We start from the raw sequence: 26144 nt of genomic DNA, 5'->3' as shown, positions 1-26144 counted from the left end.
TATATTATATCTACACCTGTAAAGGTGCTTTGAAGATGAGTGGAACAAATTCAGAAATTCATCATGACATAAAAGTAGTCATCAGTACTTTTCAAACCAAGTATATCACTGTGACATTTTGAGTCATTTTGAAGCCTCAGCATTAACGTCTTAATGCTGACATAAAAAAAATAAATGGCCTGTATTTGTATAGCGCTTTACTAGTCCCCTAAGGACCCCAAAGCGCTTTACACATCCAGTCATCCACACACACATTCACACACGTCTTTTTTTGTTGGAGCCAGAGTGAACCATAATTGCACAAGAGGGCATTGCAAGTAATGTGCTAACACTAGCAAGTTTTGGTAGCAAAGTCCACCCATAAACTGTATATTGGTGTTTCCAGCCTCTTGGGGCCCTAGGCAAAATTCACAGGATTCCCCTCCAGCCACTATCACCACCAACAACATTCCTATTAAAGGAGAAGTAAAACACCACTCTTGTTGTCCTTGGGTGTTTTTTTTTTTTTTAAAGAACAGAATCATGGACACCACTGGGGACAGGATTAAGTGGATTAAGTGGGGTCAACTCTAGTCTGTTCATGCTGGGCCTGCCCACTGCAAATTTTGCACAATGACACTGGTGTAGTTTAAATTTTGTTTTAAAACTGTGTTGCAGACTGGACGGTCTGTTAAAGTATTTTAAAGGATAGATGCTCCAAAGTCATCAGCATCACAAACACAGCGAGAGGTCAGGTTTTGTGAGTCGGGTGAAAGCTCTGTCTGCCTGTTTCAGCATGTGTCAGTCAATATAGCTATGACACTAGCTAACACTGTAATTAAGTTTAAATTGATAAAAAAAAAAAGAGACTATTATGTTCTTTTTCTTGCTGTAGAGTTGGGCGTTTTAACATAGGAGTTAATGGGACCACGTGGCCATTTGAGGGACTGCAGTTTCAAGCACTTAACCTGTTTGCGTTCATTTATTTAGGACATGTGAAGCCACAGCGGACGGCGCGTCCCTCTGGGTGATCCAATCTACCACCAGCCGAGAGCAAATTCATTTTAAATGTAGGCTACACGGCCTTTGATCAGCCAGCAGAGGGAAGCACATCAATGCTTCACTGGGATACATTTCCTGTGTTTTTAGGAGTCCAGCTCTAACGCCTGCATGCTGTCGGGCGATATGGAGAAACGACAGCAGATGAAGGACGACCTGCAGCGGTGCATAGACGCACACAAAGGCGAGCTGCACAGTCTGAGTAGAGACATTTGGAGCAATCCTGAAGTCGCCGGTAACGAGAAACATGCGCACGACCGGCTTGTCCGCTTCTTTTCTCAGGACCAGACATGGACGGTCCAAAGTCACTACAAACTTCCGACCGCGTTCAGGGCCAGCTGGGGTCCAGTTGGTGGAGGGGTGGGAGACCCAGTGTTGAACGTGGGGTTCCTGTGCGAGTATGACGCCCTCCCAGGTATCGGCCACGCGTGCGGGCACAACCTGATAGCAGAGGTGGGCGCTGCGGCCGCTGTGGGGCTGAAGGCTGCTTTAGAGAACCAGACCGAGCTCCCGGTGCCTGTGAAGGTAACTGTCGCCGGGTTTAACGGACTTAAACAAGTCACACCATGAAAACCGAGTGCGACACACTGTGAAGCTGAAAAAAATCCCAAGCACTCCTTTAAATCCCCAGCTCTGTTTGCTGTGACTCAACAAGTGCAACAAATGTAATATGATGTGAATAATTAGTCTCATTTTTTATTTTTTCAATAATAGGAAATAAACTTCTATCTTTAGAATATGTTATGATTAAATGTCTTAAAGTGGTCTCGTGTAGGGGGGTGGATTTGTTACTCCAGTCTTTATTTAAAAGCGTTTCTGTTTTGATGAAAACTCACATCTACTAAAAAAGAAACTAACATTCCAGTGAGCAGACCTGACATTAAAATATTCTTTTACTCTTTATTATAGATAACTGTTCTGGGAACTCCTGCCGAGGAGGCGTTAGGAGGAAAGATTGAGCTAATCAATGCCGGGGCCTTTGCTGATATTGATCTTGTCTTCATGGCTCATCCAGCTCAGCAGGATGCTTCGTTTCACCCTTGCATCATAATCGAAGAGTGAGTTCTTCTTCACTGCTTCATTTCAAATTCTTTTACTTCTCTCTTAATCTCTCACAACGAACACCTAACCTTCACATTTCTTCGGGAACTCTTAACCGACCGTGCTGATGTTACACAGGATATTAGTGAAGTACTATGGGAAGGCGTCTCATGCAGCTGCATACCCTTGGGAGGGAGTGAATGCCCTGGATGCGGCCGTCCTGGCCTATAACAACATCTCTGTACTCAGACAGCAGCTCAAACCAGACTGGAGGATTCATGGTGAGGAAAAGCTGTGGTAGGGTCACTTAAAGCTTCAGACTTTAGTGTCGACCTTGGAGAAAACGAGCATCTCATCTTTGATCCATCCTAGGAGGAGACACAAATCCCGGAAGGAAAATAAAACCCTCCTCTTTTCAGTGCCGTCAGGTGCCTCCTTATCCTTTACTTCCTCATAGTTTATTAGTTCATCTAGCAGATAGCTAGCTCATCATTATCTGTCTGTCCATTCACATTCACAGGAACTGGTATGCCTCCTTCAGTAGGGGTCAGAACTTTCATACAATGATCACCTGATAGGTCTTCAACTAAATTTTGTTTGTTGTTTGTTTGTCGTTTTAAAGGTGTTTTTCCATTTTCATACGATAACCTCCATGCACACTGCTTATAATTTCACCAAGTTCTCCTAGAATCATTAATATGGTTTATACTATCACATGCTGATGTGTTCACATGCATTATATTGACTATATGCATATTATATCATGCATAGTACTAAGTTACATATACTTTACAGCTGCAGGAGGTTCTCTGCTGTAGAAACACATGCCATGAAGCTCCCAGCATACAGTTTTTGTACTGATCTTAATGCCAGAAGAGGTTTGCACCCTGCTGTGTAGCTCTATGTGGTCTAACACTTCATGGTTCAGCTGCTGTGGTTTCTGCACGTTTCCACTTTGCAATAATACTTCTTAAATTTGATTGTGACATATCTAAGAGGGAAAAAACTTCACAGACTGACTTGGTGCATCCTGTTACAGCACAATACCCAAATTCAGTGGGGTCTTTGGAACAAACCATTCTAAAACAATTGTTGGTCTTTGACGTGCCAGTGGATTTTAATACTCATTAGTTTGTGCAGTGCAGTCCCCCAAAGACAAGGCAACTTATGATTTTCTTTCTGTATCACACACTTCACAGTATCCTGTGAAGTGTGATTGATCATGAGCCGGGTGAGCTGCTGAATTATTGACGTTCTGATTTTGTCTTTGCTACAGGCATCATCAAACACGGAGGAGAGAAGCCCAACATTATCCCGGCATACACTGAATTAGAGTTTTATTTGCGCGTCCCGTTGCTCAAAGACCTATGTGACCTGAAGGCTAAAGCTGAAGCTTGCTTCAGGGCAGCTGCCGGAGCAACCGGTTGCCAAGTATGTTTATGTAAAAGCGTCTTCAGTTTGCTTTCCTGTATGTTGGAGACATGTAGAAGCAGTCTATGTTGATACAGCAGTGCTAGAGAGTACTGCTGTTATATAACAATCCCCCTTTTTACCACATCTCCATAATTACTGTCCAAGTGCTGAACTTGTGTTACATAATTCATGATTATCTTCAGGCTCCTTTTCTCCTTCGTCTGCATGTGCTTCAGGCAGTTTACATTACTATGCATGCATGGCCTTATGTGCTGTTAAACATGACAGGCCAAATGTGCTATGGTCTTACATTTACTTGCATTTAGGTGGAGATCACCTTCCCAACCCCTACCTACTATAACATTCTACCTAATGCCACACTGGCAAGCATGTATGAAAGCAATGGAAAAGCTTTGGGAATTCACTTTCCAGAGCAGACAGCCAGCTTCTGCGGTAAGCATAAATGACAATATTATAAATCACTTCTGTCCCTGCTCTGTGCAAAAGAACTGTATATGACAAAATGTCTAACAGCAGAACTGTGATTTAGTGTTTTTTCAGCATTGTTGTTCACTGAATCGACACTGAACCACTATCACAGTGAATTCTAATCACCTGGCAGGTTCTACAGACTTTGGCAACGTGTCATTCATAGTCCCTGGTATTCATCCGTTTTTCTACATCTGCACTGATGCATTAAATCATACGGAGGAATACACCGAAGCAGCAGGTATTTTGGCACGTGGCTTTTGTGAACTGATGTTTTATAATTAAACCGAATCAGACTGTGATAAGGGAAATTTAGCCATCATCTCTTTCATGTTTACTCTGTGCTTTATATTTCTTACTCTGCCAGGAGCTGAAAAGGCCCAGTTGTACACCCTGAGGACAGCCAAGGCCCTGTCTATGACAGCTGTGGATGTAGTGTGCTGTCCTGATCTGCTTAAGAAAGTGAGAGACGACTTTAGACTGGCCAAACTGAAACAGAAGTGACTGGAAGGCAGTGATTGTCATGGTCCTGGGTCCTTTTGACCCAGCGTTTTGTGTTTTCTATTAGTGTGATTGTTGGTTCTGTTCTTCCTCTGTTTAGTGTTTACTCTGTCCTGCCCGTGTGTTCCTGTATTAAGTCCGCGTTTCTTAGTCTGTGTCCTTGCATGTGTAAGTTCCTGTTTTATTGTGAAGGTCTGCGTCTTATGTGAGTGTTTTCAGTTCGCCTCCCTAGTCTCGTCACGTTAATCACTCCCAGCTGTGTCCCTCACCTGTGTGTAATCTCCCTGTGTTCTCTGAGTGTTTTTAAGTCGTGTCTTCTGTCTTAGTCGTTGCTGGTTCGTCTGTGTTGTTCCCCTCCATGTTCTCGTGTATTCTCCCTGCATCTCTGTTTCTCGACTCAAGGTTTCAGGTTTGTTTTTGCGTAGCTTTTCCCAGTTTAGTTCATTCTTAGGTTTTGGTTTTCTTCCTCCTTGTCCCTGTTTGTTTCACCCTTTTGTTAATAAAGCTCGCTCACAACTTAAGCAGTCTGCATCTTGGGTCCGTTTTATATTCTCACACGGCCTGCCTCGGCACCCCGTGACAGTGATAGAACTCCCTCGTGACACTGAAATTAGAAATACATCTAGGAGAAATTATAAGGTTTAAATAACAACAAGTAGGCACTTTATATTTTTTTGCTAAAGATCCTTGAGCGTAAGAGAAAAACCCCACAACAATCAGATGGTCCCCTATGTCCAGGCACTTGGTGACAGTGAGAAGGAGAAACTCCGTTTTAACAGGAAGAAACCTCCAGAAGACTCAATATCAGGGAGGAGCAGAATCAAAACTGGGAGAGAGAAAAGAGACCAAACTGAAAGCAAACGATAGAAAGAAAAAAGAAATGTAATCGCATGCTGTAGTGCATCATTGGAACTCCTCCAGCAGCTTCGGTTCCACAGAAGAGAGGCCTGAAAGCTGAAGACTCTGCCTCCCATTCTACATTTAAAACTCTATGAACCACAAGTCTCTGGTAGGACAATATGGTACTATGACTTCTTTAAGATATGAAGGACTTTGCATGTGAGGAGAGGGATTTTAAATTCAATCGTGAGTTTAACAGGGAACACATGAAGGCATCTAATATCTTTCTAGTCTGTGGTAATGGACAACATGAATTTACTGATGATGAGTTTGGCATACACTCACAGTTTTACACCACAAACCTCTAAATAAATCAACCCTAAATGTATTACTCTATCCACGGGTAGCCCTATTGTACTTGATTGCATGATCATACTACCTCTCTCTCAGTCATTGAGATTTCTAGGCGTACTTTCATCAGCTACACAGCTTGATAAAAAATCTTGGCTCTTAAGAGTGGGCCCAGATGTGGTGGAAAATCAGGTTATGGACATCTTTTTGATGCTTTATCCTTTTCTGCCAGCTTTGATGTGGTGATGCCTTTGTTCGCATTTTCTTTCACTAGATTAGAAGATGGTGCACAAAGTTTAAATTGACACCTTCGGGATGTTGCTTGGATCAAAAAAAACAACAAAAACATGCTTCAGCATATCCCACTCTCTCACTTTTCTGTGAGGAAAGCCTTAATGTAATTGTATATGTATATATCCTTTTACACACATGTGAGTGGTTAATGGCATTACATAATACGCAGTGTATATGATTTGTTTTAAATGCTCATCAGCACTCAGACATGTGCCAGAGCGAGAAGAAAGACCTTGGAGCTGTGAGCAACCCAGTGACTAATAACAGTAAAGACTTATCCTCCAGGACTGTTTAAATATACTGTGTAAGTGAGCAGAAAAATGTGATTAAAATAAAGGGATCAACTGTGTTCAAATGATCCAAAGTGTTATGTTTTAGGTTTTAAGCATCTCTCTGTTTCTACGATGTTCAGCACTCAAGCTCCGATTTTCAGAAACCAAAACATTTATTAAACATCTTCCCATACATGACAGTTTTAAATACCTGTAATATTTTTTTAAAATATCTTTTGCCTAACAAAGTATAAAGTTGTTTTTAAGCTGAAAAAGACGTTAAAACTAGCAACTAACAGGTCACAGCGAACCTCAAAGCCTCACAACACCAAACAGAGGAGATGAGCTTCAGTTGTATTTAAAAAATAAAAAGAAGAAACATTAAAAAATAAAAAGAGTTAATATCATAGTCGGTGCATGGGACTTCTAAACATACATTTTTACATTTGTTGTTTTAATAGACTGCATTACTTTGCGTTTTTTACTCAACGTTGTCAAGTCACACAAACGGAGCGCAGTAGCTTGACATCAAAATAACTGCATTGATACAAATTTCACAAGAAAATTGAAGCTAAACTGAATCATATTAACATGCTGCAAAGAAAACGTGGAACTTCAAGAATAAGCTCTGAATTTGCCTTTTTTTAAAAATAAAAACATTTACTTTCATTCAGATGTTTATTTGCTTTCGTGCAGAGTTGGGAGAGTGTGGTGATATCACTTTCATGTCTGCAGTAAATATGAAGGTCTAGCCAGGAGACGGCTGAGCTGAGCACACAAGACTGGGGAAAAGGGGGAAGCAGCTGGGCGAAATTTGCCAACTACCACCTCAAAGGCTGACTAATTAACAAGATGTAATCTGTTTTTTTAATCTTTATAGAAATTGACATTCTGTTGGGAATTGAATTGCCAGACTCTTTCTTGCCTCTGAGCGTTAGCTAGGCAGTCATACCGTTAGAAAAATAGTAGGACTTCTGAGTATTAGCTAAGCATTTATACCGGTAGAGAAATAGTAGCACTAATCCCCCTATAAAACCAGGCTTTTATGGTTGTTTCTGTATGGATTCAGTCAAAATATATAACTTGCTGTAGTTATTATAGAAATGCTGGACGGAAACAAGTACCTTGGCTGTTTAACCTGGTTAGGGGTTTTATGCTAAGCTAACTGGCTATTACTGGATTTAGCCATATATTTAATTACAAGTATGAGAGTGGTATCAAGTTTCTCGCCGCTATATAACAAACAAACATATTTCTCAACATGTTAAATTAAACCTTTAAATATTTTTAGTCTCTTATTGATTGTCAGGTGTAGCTCATAAGAAGAGGAAAAAGGATCCGTCTATTTGCTGGCAATGCTAGCCAATGTCAGTATGTTTTCAGTTCACACTTTCGGTGTTGAAAGTGTGCTTGGAGTCACTGCATCTAGACCTAGAAGTAGTTAGCCTGAAGAGTGACACAAGTCCATGTACGTGCATCTCTGCGTCCTCAGGCGACAACAGCATTCAGACATCTTTCTGTCACCAGAACTATAGATACAGCAGAAACCAGAGAACTGATGAAGTGACTATCGATGACTGTCCTGTTAGTTGGTCGCTCATATTTCTTTTTTAATCATCGGTGTTAAGTGGCTGGGTCAAGAAGGCAATGGTCACCAATCTGTTAGTGGTCCCCATGCATCTCATGCGCAGTTTCTCTGTCCCAAACACTTCAAGTGCAGCATCATCTTTCCTGAGCTGAGCTCCTGCTGTCCCAGCATGCACAAAACAGCATTTCATGCATCATAGGTTACAAGTAGATGGACCAGTAGATGATGTTAAAAAGGATGTAGGCTCCAGGAAAGACGACCCTTGAGTACTTGTCTATGGCATGGGTGTCTATCCAGATGTTCACGTAGCCTCTAGATGCCTTCACCTGGCCTGTGATCTGTGGGTCGTTCAGTGCCACTTGGGCCAAAATTCGTTCCTGGCGGCCCCCGTTTTCTGGCAACCCATAATTTCCTGTGATGTTGACATCTGTGGACCCATATCCAGTGATCTGGGGGTCGATCATCATTTCATCAGGGTTGCCAATGCCGCATGTACATGGAAGCTAGCGAAAAACACACGAAGAGTTATGAATTACAGTAGACTTTCTATCATTATAAATAAGTGAATTCCTCCTATATGTATGATTGTCTGTACACTCATGGCCTTTAAATAACTTTGGTAGGAAACATTTATGGAAGGATGTTTGTGCTGGAAATCTTCCTCGGGGTACGTGGGCAATTTGGCTCCATATGCTGCAGCAGTTGGCAGATGAAGAATACCAATATAGTTAAAGAGCTGTAGTCCCAGAAATAATTTCCCATAGCCTTGAGAGCAGCTTAAAGTAAGCCAGTTAAGAAAATATATCTGTTTATTGGAAATGCATATAAATTATTAAATCATGTTTTCATCAGTTTATAATTATTTTAATATGGAAAATATTTCAGTATAAAATTCAGGTCAGCCTAATCAGAGTCGACTTAGACGAAACTATTATTACGTCTCGTAAATGTTTCCATCCTTGGTTTTATTAACTGTATTATTTGCAATAACCATGTACCAATAACAAGATTCAAATTAAGAAAAGTAGAGCATTTTCACAGATTTGTAGTACAATTAAAATTGAGATATATTAGGTATATAAACATATACACAAAGTGCATCTGTTGAAGGTTGTTACTTGTGCGGCTCTGTAACATTTCCAGCTGCTACTTTTGACACTAATCACTAGTCTGCAGTGCACGTTCAATGTCCATCAGTGTGTCAAAACAGAAACCCTTCATCTTGAATTTCAATTAGCATCTTGTGGAAGAGGAGGAAGTCTCAAGGAGCACTTTCTCCAGCAATGTCAATTGAAAAGTTGCGCACACTTATCTTTGGGCTTGAACATTATAGACTCTTCCTCTGAAAACAGCTGCTTGGTCTCTCAGACCCAGCTGTCATCGATATGATCCTCTAAGTGAAAGTCTGTTCATTTTGACACTGATGTTGTTCACATTTCGTGCCAGTTTAAGGTTCGTGGTGAAATTGCAAACTTGTGTCTGTATAATTTGTCAGAACAGACTTTTGCGAGTGATCTAAAAACAACTATGCTGGAAACAGCTTTGCTCTTTAAGGTATGATTGGCCAAATGTAAATAATTTTTTTGTATGAGCAGAGCATTTTGATCACTTCTTGTAAGCAATGACATATTAGATTCCCTTATTTATGGTCATGATGATAATGTTTTGAAATGCTCAGTTAATAAAGTAATTCCAGTACAATGCGAGGTAATATACAAACCTGAGATTTACGACATGGCCAAAAGCTTCAAATGAAAATTTTAGAACTACAAAGGGAAAAAATGTACTGTACCAAAAATATGACGTACTGTGGAAATTCGAAAATTAGAAATTAGAATGAATATCAAACAGGTAAGCAGTTACAGCGCCTAACCTGTCATAAAACAAGAAAACACATATTTTAGAATTCTGTAAAAAACTTGTTTAAAACTAAAAATTGTATTATTATTTATCAGTTAAGTAACAAATGTTTTATTCCCAAATCTGAGCCAGCACACAAGACTTTAATCAAGTATAATATTTTTTAAAACTAATAGTTCTGTTCAGGAAATGCAAGCAAAATAAGTAATTTGAGATTCTAATTAAAAAAATAATAGTGTGCTTTATTACTCTAAATTTGAAAATGAATGGATGACAAATAATTATATTTTAGCATTAACCACTAAATACATAAAAAAAATAAACCTTACATCGGGCAGTGGACAAACAAATTTAAGTACTGTTTTAGGTTGTAGCTTTCACAGCTTATCCAAAAAAAGAAAAGAAAAATCAGATATTTGCATCCTTACACTACTTCTAAAACTAAAAAAATGTGTCAGAATAAAACATGCTGCTGCATAAGTCATTACACAGATGTGGTGAAGATAAAGTATCTGTGTAAAATTTGTCAGTGTGAGCCATTAAAAAAAAAATCAAAAGTTAAGTCTGTTCTTAACCAGAGGCAAAGTCAGAGGAGGAAAAAAAACATGAAAGGAACACTTACTCTCTCCCTCAGCTTCCTCTCTTTCCTCTCCTGTACGGTGGAGAGGTAGTTCACCGCTGCGTACTCTATCACCGAAAGGAAGACAAAGACAAAACTGACCCAGAGGTAAATGTCCACAGCTTTGATGTAGGAGACCCGAGGCATCGAAGCATTGACCCCGGTGATGATGGTGGACATGGTCAGCACGGTGGTGATGCCTGAAGGGAATCGAACAAAGTTTAGTCACAGCTGTGTTGCTATTTAGTCTCCCACAGACTAAATAGCTCAGAAATGGCTACATTTGGGGTGTAATAAATCAGAATCTTTATGTTCACTATAGACTTTGGTGAGATTCCACTAATAGCTTCCACCTACTCACTGTGAAAGCTGATGGGAAACTGGGGGTCTGGACCCCCTGAAAGGATTTGAGATGATTAGTGATGAGGGTAAGGAAAAAATGCACTAAATGTCTTCCCTAAAATTTTTCCACTAGTAAGATTTGTCTCAGCTCAGATAATTATTGCATAATACTGTGAAATGTACGATGATTCATGCTTTTCCTAGGCTGAATTCTAATAACCCAGCTCGTGTCAGTCTTTTCTGCTAGCACCACTTGGCTTAAATTGGGGGTTTTGAATCAAACGACTGTCGGATGGATTGCCAAGTCAGCGCTAAACTCCCTGTATAACTTCACTATCAGCTAAAGATTCAGAGTCTTTAGTTTCTTAATAAATTCTTCTTGTGTTGGTAGCTGGTTAGCTAGCCTTACCATGCTAACACGCATAGTGATAATGATACGCAGTGTTTAGCCTAGTGTTTTCTAGCATAGCTGATAACTCTTTGCTTCAAGAATGAAATGGAAATTTTACTTATGTGGTACATTTGCCACTCTCACTGTGCTTTAGATAGAAAGAAGTACCCACATATAGTTTAGAACCTAGCATGCAGATGTAGATGATGGAGCGAGATGGAGGCAGATGACCTGCTGTGGCAAGCCCTAATGGGAACAGCTGAAAGAAGAGGAATGATCCTAACATGCATGGCTTTGGATTGTGGGAAGAAACTGGAAAGCACCAGTAGAAAACCCACTAGGAGACGGGGAGCATGGGGAACACGCGAGCTTCACAAGCCCCAGCCAAGAGGTTCAAACAAAGACGCTTCTTCTATTATTTAACAGTGCCAACCACAGCATATACAGTACTATGCAAAAGTTTGGCTCATTGATTATTGAAAATGAGAAATAGATACAGTAATTTATTGAAATATGCAAACATACATGGGAACATGGCTGCAGACACTTATTGTTCTACCTCTTTCCTGATCTCTGTACACTGACAAAGATTTGATCCAAAAAATGTAAATTTAGATTCATCACCACATAAGACCTGTTGCCACTGATTTTTAGTCCACTTTTAATCCACTTTAGTCCGTTGTGTAATTTGCTATACCTCAGCATTTTCTCATTGTTTACCTTCCTTAAGAATTTTTGACAGAAACTCTTCCACTGAGATTATTTCTCATTAAGCTTTAGCAATAGTTCACGTGTCACATCTTTGCAGGATATTTCTTCTGTATTTCCATATTTCTTTCCCATATTTCTTTTCTGTTGACTTTCAGATAGTGTTCATCTGCTGTAGATTAGTGGTGTGCGGATCGATACTGAAATATCGATTCTTCCGATACCAGCAATTTATGTTCTAGAATCGATTCTCATATTATAATATCGATATTTTAGTACTCTGGGGTAAATTTGTAGTTTTTCTATTCAAATGAACGCAGTGGAAAGAAACTATACAATTCGGATCGTCTAATTTGGAAGGAACTACTTCCTCTTACGCCTTTCATAGTCATATGCGAAATACGGCTGTATAAATGTGTCGCAGCCCCTGGCGTGCACACTCACAACAATGGCTGAGCGCAAACAGAGTCCTGTGTGGACACGTTGTTGTGGCAACACCACTGACCTCGTCAAACACCTCGGAGTAAATCACATCACAGAATATGATAAGCTTATGTTGAGGCGAACTGAAGAGGAGGACAGGGACAGGTGCTGCTAGGGCGAGACAGACATCTCTCGCAGAGTCCTTTAGTGCTGCAGGCAGGCAACATGTTCAAATGGCGCACAACGTCAGTTTTTTTTATTTCTATATGATTATTCTGCATTATTAAGCAATAAAAACAAGTTGTCTGATGTCCTCTAATCATTATGAAGCAATATGGTTATGTTATTATTACAATTACATAATACAATTATATATTGTATTATGAAATGCAATGAAACATTAAGTTTTTGTACAGAGTATCGGTATCGGATCAGTATCGCTGATACCACCCTGAATTTTACTTGGTATCGGATCGGAAAGGAAATCAGTGGTATTGCACATCACTACTGTAGATAGCTTTTTCGGCCTTTCACGTCTTCTTTTCTGTCCTCACATTTTTTAAGGACACACTGCACATAATGCCAAGGTCAGCCAAGTTTCCACCAGTTAGCTCTTTGGGAAAGACTTGGTTGGTGCAAAAGATACTATTCAATGCATGTCAAGCTGTCTTATCTTATGGAGATTTTTCAAAGGCTCGGTTAAATAAATGGGAACAAATGTGTTTTTGCTGCTAGTAACAACGTGCCTGAAGATATAAAACTGGTCATTGTAAAGCAGCTCAACAAACAACAAAACATTCCTCTGAAAATGTTCAAACACAAGGAATTTAAAAAAAATGTCCCAAGTGCTCAAGAGAGTTACGAGAAAGTCTGACTCGTTTGAAGCAAAAAATAAAGAAAGGAAAGGTGGCTCAAGTCTTTTGCACAGCACTATAAACATGAAAAAAAAAAAACAAAACAACCCCACATATTGATTTACTTCATTGTTCATTTTTGAGCTTTATCTCACTCGGTGGTAATATGGCAAGAAATGAAGATAATTTCATTGGATTTCTGGAATGATCTAAATTACTGTATTAATATATAATCTAGTGTGTTCATTTGTATTTTGCAGTTTATTAGGTGCTGTTCATTGTTCTTTATTTTATGTCAGTTTAAATAATCAGTTTCATAAATGTGGGATAGATCTCAGTATTTTTCATGTCTAATTAAAATAAAAGTAAGGTAAAATAATAGTTGATTTAAGTAGCACGGCGTACCTAGCGGTACCCTGGCGGGGACAGCCCTTCGGTCAATCCAGAACGACACCCAGGAGAGCATAACCATGAGAGTAGCAGGGAAGTAAGTCTGCAGCAGGAAGAAGAATATGTGGCGCCGCAGGGTGAAGTGGATGTACAAACGATTGTACCAGCCTAGGAAAAAGAAATATCACCATTATTCACACATTGTCATACGCTGGCTGGCATATATACCATATCAGCACTTTAAGCAGAGGTTCTCAGCTATTCTGGCAAAGAATGATAGGACACCAAATCCCTTTTATGCTTCAGGTTGCTCTGAAAAGTGACATATGATAATCAAAAGGCTGCCAGGCTCTCAGTGTGGCTTTCTAGCAGCATGCAAGTAGTTGGCAGGAGTCTGATTCATTTTGTTTCGCAGTAAGGATAAAATATTAGTGTAGTCGTTTTGGTTTATAATTCAACGGACACCGTTTTCTTGTATGGAAGATTTGATCCTTTAGCTGAAAAAGACTTACAAAGGGAAATTAGAATTATTGAAGTTTTAATTCAATTGTGATTTAGTTTTGCATGCATTACGCGCGCGTTTGTCGCATTTACATAATCGGTTGGATTTCGGTGTCTGACTTAGAAGTAGGCGGGTTGTGGATTACGGTACCTGTGCTGCTGTAGAAAGCCAGCTTGGTGGTGGTGTGAAATTTCTGGATGAGGAACTGGGACAGAGATATTCTGTCGTCTGTGTTCAGGGATTCGTTTCCTTTCTTCCAGTAAAGCATCAGGTCGTCATCTGTGTACGCATCTGCAGAGGAAATGTGAACAAGCCAAATCAGGACAGATAACGTAGGTCCGAAGAAAAAAACAGAAGAAACACGACAAAGGTGCCGAATCCAAAGCCCCAGTAGCTTCTCGTAGATGCTGAGAGTTTCAATTACAATCCTAGGACTTTCCCAGACTTAGGACTGGTGAAGTTATGGGAAAAGAATTAGAAAATGAAGAGAAAAGATTCCCAGAGAAAATAAGAGGTGTGTCTGACAAACATGTTTGGCCAGATTCTGTTCAATTCACTCACAGCTCTCAATCTCCAGCGAGCAGGTTTGGGTGTCCAGGGGAAAGCGGCTGAGATCCATGTTGCACATAGCAGTGACTGTGACTCTGCAGGGAAAACAGGCAGGACACATCAGAGGAGCAGGAATGTCAGCTTCAAAAATCTCCTTATGCAGGTTTCTAAAGTTCAAACTCAGGCTGGTTCTTTTGTGCATCATAATGAGACTCTGACTTGACGTGTCCCTTTTATATAGCCGTTTTTGAAAGAGCATTATTAAAGATGGTTTTTTTTCCAGGTCCCTTCTTATACAGCAGGGGTGTCAAACTCAAATACACAAATACAAAGTTGCGGGCTAACGTTAATATTTATTGAAATATATTTATTCCTCCAGATATAAGAATGAATCTTTTCTTATGGACTCAAACACGTTTTGCTGGAAAGCTGAATATGGAACAAGCAAAGCTTAATACTAAACAATATATATATTACCTGTATAACACCAGTAGGCCAGCTCTAATAGTAATTTGGTATGGCTTCGCAGGCCAAATGTAATTAGGCTGCGGGCCAAATTTGGACACCTATGTTATACAGTCTCCCACTGGAGGGTTGTTTGAGTTCTATCCACTCTCACACTTGTTTTCTCCAATTTTAATCAAGTGTCCTTATGCCACAGCGTCACTGGAACACAAACGGGTTTAGAAATGACTTTCCTGATTGAATAGAGGTTAAAAAATGACTTGACTTCTCCCCTCCACTCTGCCACGCTAATTAGAATAATCAAATGCTGTTCCACGAAATGCTGATGGACCTGCTGTGATGTTCCACACAGGAAATCAAAGGCGACCTTTTTAGAGATTTTTGTATGGTTGTGTGTTTTAAGGTTGTTTTGTTTCTCTCTTTTTGGAATGAAACCTTTTTATATTGTGGTGGTTGCCATGTTAAGACACGCAGTGCGGTTTACCTGAGACTGTAGAGCACATTGCCGTCAGGATAAACCCTCAGCATGACGTTGTCGGTGGTGGTGTCGTGGATGAAAGAGCGCTTAGAGTGAACAAAGAACATGTCAGGAACCCAAATTTTCTTCACCAGGCGACTGTCGAAGGTCATGCTCTGGTTGTTGGTGCTTGGAAAGGAAAGCCGCTCGTCCTTCCAGTAATGACGCAGGTACAGCGTCATGGTAAAGTCCTGCAAGGGAGAAAGAAACGAGAGTGTTATAAAGTATTCGGATCTTCACTTTATTATAAACTATATGTCGTGCTTTGCAAAAAAAAGTCTAGCATTCGCATTCAATCTTGTGTCCCCTGGGAAAAGGTAAGTTATGATGCTGTTTGACTGATAATAATGACGATCAGTGTGTTGGTCACTACTTTATGGACAGTTTACGTGGTTTAGTCCAATGTTTCCCAACATAAAGGTCACAAAATAAATCCATGGACTCTTGAGTTAAAATGAAAAAGTGAGTATTCATTTAATTTGTGCCTACTTTTATCATCTCACCTGCCTTCATCAAACTCAGTAAAACTTCCTTAAACGGAGTTAAGAAATGGCAAGTTCTGCAGTAATTAAGGTGTAATTAAGGCTTATGTTCATATGTTTGAGTAGAAAACAATTCTAAAGAAGAGGAGAGAATTGTAGAGGGTTTAGATATGAGAATGGCACAATGTAATGGTATGCTTTTAATGTTATTCTAAAGGAACAGCAATATTCACACTCATGAGGTTGATGAGGTGTTGCTAGTGTTCCTCATCGCCATCTATGACAAAAGAGAAGTGCTAAAGCTGCTCAAACACTGGCTCAGAAGTTGTGATGAGAGTCATTAACGCTCACGTCACCCAGGAAATACTCAGCCGTGGCATAGACTGCTATTCTTTTTTAAACTCCTGACGAGACTAGCGTGTGAAAAATAGGACGTGTTAACAAGATTAAAAGTTTTAAATAACAGCACTGCAATATTTCTCCTTGAAATTATGCTGCCAAGAAACAGAAAGCAGCAAAAATAATAATAATAATGGATTGCATTTATATAGCGCTTTTTGAGACCCTCCAAGCGCTTTACAATTCCACTATTCAGTCACTCTCACATTCACACACTGGTGGAGGCAGCTACAGTTGTAGCCACAGCTGCCCTGGGGCAGACTGACAGAAGCGAGGCTGCCATATCGCGCCATCGACCCCTCTGGCCAACACCAGTAGGCGGTAGGTGAAGTGTCTTGCCCAAGGACACAACAACCAAGACAGACAGAGCTGGGGAACGAACCGGCAGCCTTTCAGTTACAAGATGAGCTTCCCAACCCCCTGAACCATGGCCATGAATAAAAATAAGTCTGCTCTTATGGAAGACGAACAGTAGTTGTTTTCCTCTGCAAAGACAGGGGCCAAAGTGCACCTACCTTAAAACTGCACTCGGTATAACAGCTGACCACTGCATTGTGCAGCATCACACTTACCATGTCCACCTCTGAGATGGTATCCAGACTTTCAACCTGAACATCTACACCAACAGGAATTGGAGGACCTGAAGGAAAATGGCATCATATAAGAAATGCATTAGTGCTGACATTATTTTTCAGCAAGCAAAAAGTAAAGATGACTTACTACAAGCAAAAAGTCCTAAAGAAAAATGAATGCACTAATCGAAATAGGCAAGGACATGCCTGCTTATGGATGTGACAGCACCCACCACCATTTTTTTTTATTGCAGAAACGCAGCTTCTGACAGGAACCGTGATCTCACACACACAGAGCAGCCGCTCATGACATGATGGTTACAGTTTGGCTCCGATTTCTTCTTTTGACCTATTTCAGCCTTTGTACTCTGCATCACCACGATCATCCTCCACCAGCGCACAGATACAATCAGGTCATAATAACGGCTCAAAGCGGATCCGGCGGTGAGTAAAATACAGCGCTAGCTTTCCCTTCTAGATGTACCTGCCGGTTAAACTCGGACACCGCCAAAAAGGATTCAGCGAGGGGTCATCTGGTGTTGTTTTCAGCAGCAGCAGATTGTTGTGTGATTAAAAGCGGTCTGACAAAAAAAACAGCACGTGGCTTCCTTCTTCTTTTTTAAATTTATTTACTTTTTTGGTTAAATAGGGCACTCTCATATTATCTCGACAGACAGATGCATAAAGAGAGCTAAAAAATACATAAAAACATTACTACTTAGTGTATTTTCTGAAACAAAAGCCTGTGTGCCTTTATTTCAACATAATCCTAAAGAAAGCTGACATCAAATCCCTCTAACACGCAGGGAAGCGAAAGGAAATGTGTTAACACTCTGGTGTTGTGAAGCACTGAACTGGAAAAGGAAACTCTCGCACAACTTGAAAGGAGGTTGTCAGTCAAGAGCTTAACGCTCACAAGGAAGCCGCACAGATCGTATTCAGCTGCACTTGATCCACAAGGATGCTAATGTTATCTCTTTTTCTTTCCTAATTAATTAAGAGCTTCTGACCTCCAAACGCTGGCCTCATGGTGAAATCGTGATCGTCTATTCTCAGGAGCTGCTCGGATTTTGTCATCAGAGATTTTGTCATGTCTGGGCTTCGCTTGTAAATTGGGCTGGAAAAAATAATAAATGCACAATAAACATGTTGTTACACAGATTTGAATGCTGAATATAACCCAGAAAAGACTTGTACAACTTACCTTCCAGTTTTGTGACCTCCTCCGCCATCCATCCAGGCGTCTCTTCGCAACCTGTTCCATTAAAATAGATATGCAAATGAGACCACCTTACAACGCAGCAGAGCTTTAATCAAAGATATTGTGATGCTTTCTTTTGTTTTACCTTAGAAATTCAACCTTTTCCTTTTTTTGTTGGTTGTAAATTCACATATTTATTTGAATACACTGAGGAATGCTTCGTGGCGTTTCTGTAGGTTACTTTCGAATACTATTTTTTATTCAGAGTCTGGGATGATCAAAGGCCAAATACAGCAGAAACTGTGTTTGAATATTGAATACCAAGAGGCAGACAAGCAGAAAAGCACCCTGGGTATATTTTTCTAGATTTGCTTTTTAATCGTGTGGAGATTTTTTAAGGTTTGTCTGTTGTAAATAACTGCTTTTAAATATGGGTGACAAAGAAAAGCAAAACATTTCGCCTTGGTGTCTGTAAAAATGAATTTCGGCTCACTTTTTTTTTTTACAGATTAAAAAAAAATAACGAGCCAATAATGAAAACCATCTGTCCCTGCACCCCACCCCCAGCCTAAATCTATGCTGCTCTCACGTGTTGTTTTGAACATTCTCCATTCCTAAGGAGATGTAGTACATCCGGTTACGTCAGGCACATTTCATCCACAAATCACATGAGGGCAAATAATGCCCATCACATCCAATTTAGAGCAATCCAGCTCTTTTCTGGTGTCACTTTTCAAGAGGGCTGCCTCTGTATAAATGTCTTTCAGGCAGCATATTCAGTCCGCACAAACACACACACACAGCGAGAGAATGATCAACTCCAAAAAAGCATAAAATGGATTAATAGAGTAGAGCATGCTGTGACAGACAGAGAGCCAAATCCCTGTGACAACTACAGACGTGCATTAAGGAAATACCACAGAGGAAGAGAGAGAGAGATGGAGGAGAAACACAAAGCAGAAAGAGCACAAGAGCAAAATGAAACAGTGAGAAGAGGGTTTCCATCGCTGCTGGCTCCAGCGCTTTCATGGGCAATGGGTGCTGGGCCCTCCTCGTGTGCGTCTATCCAGCAGCTGGTTCCTAATCCTCTTGGCAGAAATGCCTCTCCAATCCTTTCTCTGCCTGCCTACGCCACACAGCCTGTCTGCACACTGCTCTGCTCTATGGCCCCACATTGTTTGCTTTTTCAAATGTTTTTCTTTTTATGTTTTCTGCCGCCGCGGGCTCGTGTACGCACGTCACTGCAGAGTCTGCATGAGGGTTAATGGGCCATATTTGCGTGGCGGTTGATCTGGACACATTTATGTATGCCGGTCCACGAGGGCAGAAAGCAGAACGAAACATTAAAGTAAAGAAGAGGGCGTTCAAAGTTTATAGAACGATTCGTTCATTTACATTTGAAAAAAGCTTCACAACAACTACTGAACATTTGCTGCTAACGTCACAGAAATGAACCGCTTTACTCTTGGCTAATAGGCTAATTTGCTAACAGTTATGCACGTATAAGCTGAATTTCTAGAATATTAAAACATTTTTAAAAAAGCCCAACCAGTCAGCTTTAACCAAGCATGTAGCAACTAAATTTTGTCTTTGTGCGGCAAGGAGTGATTCTTTTTTCTCATTAAATTTTTTTCTTTCCAAGGAATCATCAGAGCGACCATTAAAATTGATCCTTTAAACCTCATAAAGGTTTTTCCTCAGATCTTTTCTTGACTCTGCTGTCCTACACAAATCCTCCCCCCTCTCCCCAACCCGCAGCTCATCCTCCTCAAGGCGGCGAGTGAAGAAAGTAAAACAGTTAACACTCCCCCACAGCCCACGCCAGCAGCGCACAGACGCTTCTGCGATTTCACACTCAAGAGAAGAGGAGTGGAGTGATGAGAAACACAGGGAGAAAGGGTTTGATTTCTAAATACGCATATGTGATCCCCCTCCCTGCACCCCCCCCCCCCTTCCCATGCTAGAAGAGAAATGAGAGATTTACATTTGATTTGTATTCACAGGCTGTGCATGTCAGAGCAGAGAGAGGACTGATGCGAGAGGACTTTTAACAAGTTCGGGAAGAAAACAACAAACAGCGAAACACAGATGTGATAAAGAAGACGACACTGGCATTTAAAGATTATGCAGCGGCTTTGAGCCAGTTGTGCTTCCTGTCTTTTTCCAGATTTTCCACAGACGATTACGATTGTGCTCCTCTTGTGCTTAATGATCTTCTTAATCATCTCGGGGCTCAGAGGATCACTTTAAATGACTGGAATTTCATCGTGGCTTGTTTACATCTAAAGAGGCAGCAGACACTGCCTCCAATAGCATCACACACGCTCGCTTACTATCCTTTAAACCTAAGGACTACTAGGTGTATCAAAGACCAGCAGATACATCACGTCAAGCTTGTTTATTTCACTCAGTTTTAATGGAGAGCCGATTGCTGTTTGGCATCAGCTCTGATCTATAAATATCACCAGTTATAGCATGAAAAATTGATACTGTATCTAAAGGCTGGGGGATTATGGTTTGATAGGCTTTGTTGAAAATATTAAGTGGATGCAAATCATTCAACGCTGATAGCGTACAGTTTTGCACTTTGCCGCTTGGTTAAATCTTATCTTTACCAGAGATTAAAGCAAATACAGTTTCTCAGCTGGGGCAGCTCTAGGCTAAAGTTGAATTATTTGCATATATTCTACAAGAAAAGCATTTATTTGTAAAAGCTACACTGGAACAGGCCAATCTCCACTGGTTATTTATGGGGAAAAGTGCATTTATTTGCAAAAATGTCAGGGTTGTGCGCTGATCAGAGTCTTGCTTTCATTGGGTTTTAACACCATCTGAAAGTGTGCAAATAATCTTGTAGTAGAGCTGATAGAATGACTTAATCAACCGATATCATAATTTCAATAATTATTAATATTCTAGCCATTATTTACAAAAGGTCTTTAACATATTCAGCTTCAAAATGTGTTACGAAATCTCACGAAATAGCAAACTGAGTATTTTTTCTGCTACTGAGTGGGCTGTTGGCATATTTCACCAAAGAAGCCACTTGAAGATATAATCACACTCTGCTCATTTGAAACACTTTTGCCGGAAATTTAAACTGTTGCTTTTCAAATACATGACGAACATATTTCAGAATTTTGATACAATCTCTTTTTTTTTGTGCTTTCATTTGAAATTAATGAGTGAAAAAAAAATGGTAACATTTTGTCAAAGTGTATGATACTTTGTTTATTTCCTACCAACGTGATTCAGTCCAGTTCAAGTGTATCTGAAGTGTAATAAACACCTGTACCTCTATATTTGCATACTGATAAAAACATGAAATACTCTCAGTGGAGCTAAACCAACATGTGAATTAATCAGGTACTTCACTGACAGGTTTATAATCTCCAAGTATATTGCCAAAATTAATTACTTTTTTTTTCCAGGTCATTCTTTCATTTCTTCATTTTGGTCATTTCTTTAATTGTTACTTAGAGCCTTACTTTGTCTGTAAAATATCTTTAAAATTATATTCTTTTTGATAACATTAAGATATTCTGCTTTCTAAATACCTGACATCGGATTGGAAACTACATTCAAAGATTAAAAGATCAACCTCCTGTGGCTCAATTTTGATTTTAGTGTTTATGTTTTGTAGTGTGAAGGTCACCTTTCTTCAGCTATGCTACACAGTCAAACTGCAAAAAAAAAAAAAAAATCCCTGCCGTTTAAATCACTGATGTCAGAGCCTGTTTGATCAATACTGTGCAGAAATGAAGCGACTTTATTGACTCCCACATCTAGTTCAGTCCTAAAAAAAAGGTGGTAGTGGGGTGGAGAGTGGGGGGTAAAAGTCTAATCCAATAGGTGCATTGACAAGGCAGCAATTAGCCTAAATAATCACCTGAAAATGAAATTGACTACAACTGCTGCCGGTAGGGGAAAACGGTCATTAACTGATCTGCAGCATTTGCGGGGCAAGAGAGCACAGCATTCACCAACAATACATAAATAGATGTGGGGATTTAGGTCTCCCACTCTATCCTCTCTCCAATCTGCTGTCTGAAAAAAAAAAATCTATTTTCAAAGGGGGGAGGGAGCGGCACAGGTGACACAGGAAACAGTGGACAACACTGTGTGCACCTAAAACAAAAGAAAAATGAACTAGAATAAAATGAAGTTCTTAATGAAAAACTAGAAACTTCTGCAGATCGGTTTCTGTGCACATCTTCCAATAAATGATTCAGTTGAATCCTGCTGAGGCAATGCAATCAGTTTTTTAAAAAGCCCTATATATTCAACACCTTGTTGTTGTTACCTGCTTTGTTTGTAGGTTTCCAGCTTGTGACCTCTCGACTGAACCATCTTCCCAGCTGCGCCCGCCAGCCAAACACAGAAGAGCACAAACGCCGCATCCACCTGCATGGTTCACATTCCCCAGAGGACGGACCTCTCCTGTCAATCAGAATCCACTCCCCTCCTGGGTTCGAAGCACTCTGCCTTCCTGATACATTCCCTTCTCCAGCGCCTGAGCCGATAAGAAGGAGAAAAACAGCAAGAGAAGCAGCGGCGGCGACAGCAGCACACTGGGCTATTCTACGGCCTGAGTAGAAAACATCCTACGGTGCTTAATCTGCACAGTGGGAAAAGCAATTTTGACTAAACCCATAAATCCTTGAGCGTCAGATGGTACAGATTTGATCCCTCCAGCGGCGGATGTGCCTGCCTCTCTGTGCTCTGCTGCTCTCAGATACCCTGCACTCTGATGTGCTCTACTCCACTTTGCACCGCCCAGAAACACCAATTCTCACAGTGATGCAGTGTGCTCATTTGTAAGGTCAAGCTTCAGAGATACAGAGGCATAGAAGCTGAGAATGAAGAAGCTCTGAGGCTTACCAGCTCCTTCTGGTGCTGGAGTCTGATTTTGACACTTTTCCAAAAATGCATTTCTGCTTGATGCTTTTTGCAGGATTTTATGAGGTTTCATGACGGGTGAGTGATTATCTTCCATCCTGCTGTGGTGATATATATATATATATATATATATATATATATATATATATATATATATATATATATATATATATATATATTATTTATTTATTTATTTATTTATTTATTTTTTTTTTCAAGAGACACAGATATGGGAATATTTTTGGATTTCCCCAAAAAATAATTACACAGGTAGATGTGTTGCCAGATCCAGCAGTAACGATGCCAACAGAGTTCCTCAACAAGGAAACTTTAAATCCACATCCTTCAGGTTATATATAATACTAAATATATTATATCAGTAAAGCTAATTATATTTTTATTATTTACCATGTTTACAATCAGTGATTTGGTCCTATGTATTTTCTTAATGATAATAAATATAAACACTACACGTATCTGGTAATGACAGCATACAACATTAAGTCTAAGCATCAATCGTCTTCAAAAAAAAATGAAGCCAGCTGGAAGTTCAGTGCTTGTGTTTATTCAGTTTAGCAACACACGTGCGGCTGCCTCGCTATTTATCTGTCAAAACGTGCTGTCCGAGTGAGCCAGTCAAAAAAAGGCCTCACCGCTGACGTCAACATCCGCCCGGACATGTGTCCCCTTTTCTTTTTTTCCCCCCTTTTGGCACTCTGAACAGTTGGATTATAAGATCACGAATTTGGGTTAGCTCCATCTACGTCAATCTAAAAATTGGTGTAAGTAATGTTAAGCATGGTTTGTTTGAGATTTACAGATTTGTATTTATTCATTTTTTTTACAGTAGTAGTGCTGACCGAGCAAATGCATCAGCTACCTGCTGCAAAAACTGACACAGACAATCAACACCCAGGCATACAACACTAAAAACCAATAAAATCCATCCTTCTAGTTAAGCTTGAATCAAATTACAGCTTAAAAGCACAATCAGAATTTTGATTTCTTTTTAAATCGCTGTTATTATATTCTGCGAGGTTTTTAAAGAGTGAGTTCACACCAAATTTTGGAAAGATGAAAAAACATCGCTGCTCGTCAGCGGAGAAAATCCGATTATTGGGCTAATTGCTGTGACTCTTTGGTTCATATTTGTGTTTTAACAGAGCCATGTTAGAAGCTGAATAATAAAGTCTGCCAGCGCTGGAGAAATTGTTCTTTAGTCCCGGAAGACACACTTAAGACTTTCTGTCAAAGTTTTTCTTAGTGGTTCTGAAGTTTTAGCACAGCATGGCAATGCATTAAAGATGCATCTTTCAGTTCATTATCAAAGCTCTGATTTTTCCATAAAATTCAATTACAAGGCTCAGTGGGACGGTTTCTGTGTATATCACTTCTACATCTTTACTACTTCTTTTCAGTTATTATCCAACATGTATAGCAGTACAAATATATCTGTGATTACGGACCTGATAACCCAATAATAGGCATGACATAGTGATTAGTTAATGAGTGATGTCTAACCCTAACCCTATCTGCAAATATGATGACATTTATAAAAAGCTGCATATCTGCCGTATAGAATCATTTTTGCACTTTGAAACATGGTGCCATAAAGAGCTAAGGCCATTAAAATGTTTCTTATGTGTCAAAAAGATGTTTTTTTAGCACAAGGGAAGGGGGAGTAAAAACAAAACACACAACCATACACACACACACACACACACACACACAACCCTCTGCAGTTCAAATTCAGATCAAATCCAGGAGTGGGTGATGCAATCATCTACATGCTGCTGAAAGCTTACTCCCATCCAGATAGTAACTGCATTGTGAGGATTGCCAATTTTTGATTTCTCAGGTGCATTTAATATGATTTAAGCTGCTGCTAGTGATAGAGTAAATACATAAAACATAAGCAGACATGTCCATCATCTCATCGATTACTGATTACCTGACAGACAGGCTGCGGTATGTGAGACTGAGCAGTATAGGAGCTACACAGGGGCCTGCGGCGTCTCCATTGCTACTCACGTTGTGCACCTCAAACTTTTAGCACAACTCCAGGTCATGCCATCTACAGAAATACTCTGACAATTCAGCAGTGGTTGGAAATATTAGTGATGGGCAGGAGGAGGAGTACAGAGCACTAAAAATAGTGATCGACGTCAGTATGAAGAGGACGGCTACACGACTCGTGTCTATCCTGGGACAGAATGTTGATGTTGTGGGGGAGTACAAGAACCCGGGCATCTACATTGACAACAACAACAAAAAAGGGTAGGATGAGAAGGCTCTGTTTCCTAAGGAAGCTGAGATTCTTTGATGTGTACAGCAAGATGATGGATCCTGAACCATACACACTGCCAGACAGGAGTGGCGCACATTCTCCAAACAACAATAAGAATGCATCATCATTTCAACTTCCGTAACAAAATCACTAATGTGTCTTCCGCATTCTCAATAAAGCAATTATTTATAATAATTTGTTTTTGTTGCATTAATATAGCATCCATGAGTGTCAGTCCCTGTTAAAACTGATATTGAAAGACTGGAATATGTTAATCTGTAGTATGACATCTATTTTGCGTCATGAGGGGCTGACATATTTTTAAACTGTTATTTATTTATTGTGGAAATCGTCTTCGTTCCCATGGCACAAACAGAGTAATAACACCAAAAGCAAAACTATCAAACTAAAAATATCAGTGAAATATGGGTCAAATTGCTATTTTAAAGCCCCTTGTTGCACAGACTTTCACAATAAGTGATTTTCTTCCAAACTGGCACAGGGGATTACAGGGTATCTTACCTGTTCTACCCCTCTACTCGACCCACATACAAGAGGTCGCCGTGCACCGGTCACACACAGCATTAAGCTCCTGTGCTGGCTGCAACATCTGTGCCTTAATGTAGCCAGAAGCTCTTAAAACACTCCCACGTGTTTACGCTGTGCCTATGAGTGCTGGGTTTGAGCCCTTTTTCTTTTTTCCCTGCGCTGCAGCTCCGTCACACTCTAGCCTTAGCCAATGAATAATCGTCGTTTCAATTTTTGCTCAATTTTGCCCTGAATTTAGTCTGTCAGACTGACAGCGTGCCCGTTTTCTCACACTTTATGCAAAATGTCAAGTCATGTGTCCTCTGTTA

The 26144-nt window shown here is 40.1% G+C and overlaps 2 protein-coding genes across 3 annotated transcripts; one reads left to right on the top strand and one right to left on the bottom strand.

Annotated features, from left to right (window-relative positions):
* The first annotated feature begins 968 nt into the window (after positions 1-968).
* LOC308389367 (peptidase M20 domain-containing protein 2-like) lies at positions 969-5017 on the top strand. The gene is made up of 7 exons (XM_080870752.1): positions 969-1563; positions 1948-2096; positions 2218-2360; positions 3356-3510; positions 3819-3945; positions 4115-4222; positions 4349-5017. Exons 1-7 carry the CDS (start codon positions 1150-1152, stop codon positions 4483-4485), a joined length of 1233 nt encoding a protein of 410 aa, XP_080726878.1. The 5' UTR covers positions 969-1149; the 3' UTR covers positions 4486-5017.
* A 1415-nt stretch (positions 5018-6432) lies between these two features.
* On the bottom strand, positions 6433-25973 carry LOC308389286 (gamma-aminobutyric acid receptor subunit rho-1-like). 2 transcript variants are annotated; one of them, XM_080870584.1, is made up of 11 exons: positions 25810-25973; positions 22405-22614; positions 18105-18155; positions 17911-18017; positions 16901-16968; positions 15415-15638; positions 14478-14560; positions 14067-14207; positions 13430-13582; positions 10310-10506; positions 6433-8330 (listed from the first exon to the last, which is right to left on the bottom strand). In XM_080870584.1, the coding sequence occupies exons 2-11, from the start codon at positions 22509-22511 to the stop codon at positions 8028-8030; spliced, it is 1434 nt and encodes a 477-aa protein (XP_080726710.1). In that variant the 5' UTR covers positions 22512-22614; positions 25810-25973; the 3' UTR covers positions 6433-8027. The 2 variants fall into 2 exon arrangements, with proteins under 2 accessions (XP_080726710.1, XP_080726711.1); XM_080870585.1 differs by lacking the exon at positions 25810-25973 and having other exon boundaries at positions 22405-23086.
* Positions 25974-26144: the final 171 nt, after the last annotated feature.

Source organism: Rhamphochromis sp. 'chilingali' (assembly GCF_963969265.1).
Source record: "Rhamphochromis sp. 'chilingali' genome assembly, chromosome: 21".
Lineage (NCBI taxonomy): Eukaryota > Metazoa > Chordata > Actinopteri > Cichliformes > Cichlidae > Rhamphochromis > Rhamphochromis sp. 'chilingali'.
Note: the sequence above shows the minus strand (reverse complement) of the source record. Positions and strands in the feature narration are given on the sequence as shown.

Excerpts from the sequence above, each read along its gene's own strand:
- LOC308389367 (XM_080870752.1), top strand. The coding sequence starts at position 1,150 with ATGCTGTCGGGCGATATGGAGAAACGACAGCAGATGAAGGACGACCTG. Across the intron at positions 2,361-3,355 it reads ACCAGACTGGAGGATTCATG|GCATCATCAAACACGGAGGA; the intron begins GTGAGGAAAAGC and ends TCTTTGCTACAG. Across the intron at positions 4,223-4,348 it reads GGAATACACCGAAGCAGCAG|GAGCTGAAAAGGCCCAGTTG; the intron begins GTATTTTGGCAC and ends TTACTCTGCCAG.
- LOC308389286 (XM_080870584.1), bottom strand. The coding sequence starts at position 22,511 with ATGCAGGTGGATGCGGCGTTTGTGCTCTTCTGTGTTTGGCTGGCGGGC. Across the intron at positions 18,018-18,104 it reads GGAGGTCACAAAACTGGAAG|CCCAATTTACAAGCGAAGCC; the intron begins GTAAGTTGTACA and ends TATTTTTTCCAG. Across the intron at positions 14,208-14,477 it reads CTCGCTGGAGATTGAGAGCT|ATGCGTACACAGATGACGAC; the intron begins GTGAGTGAATTG and ends TTTCCTCTGCAG.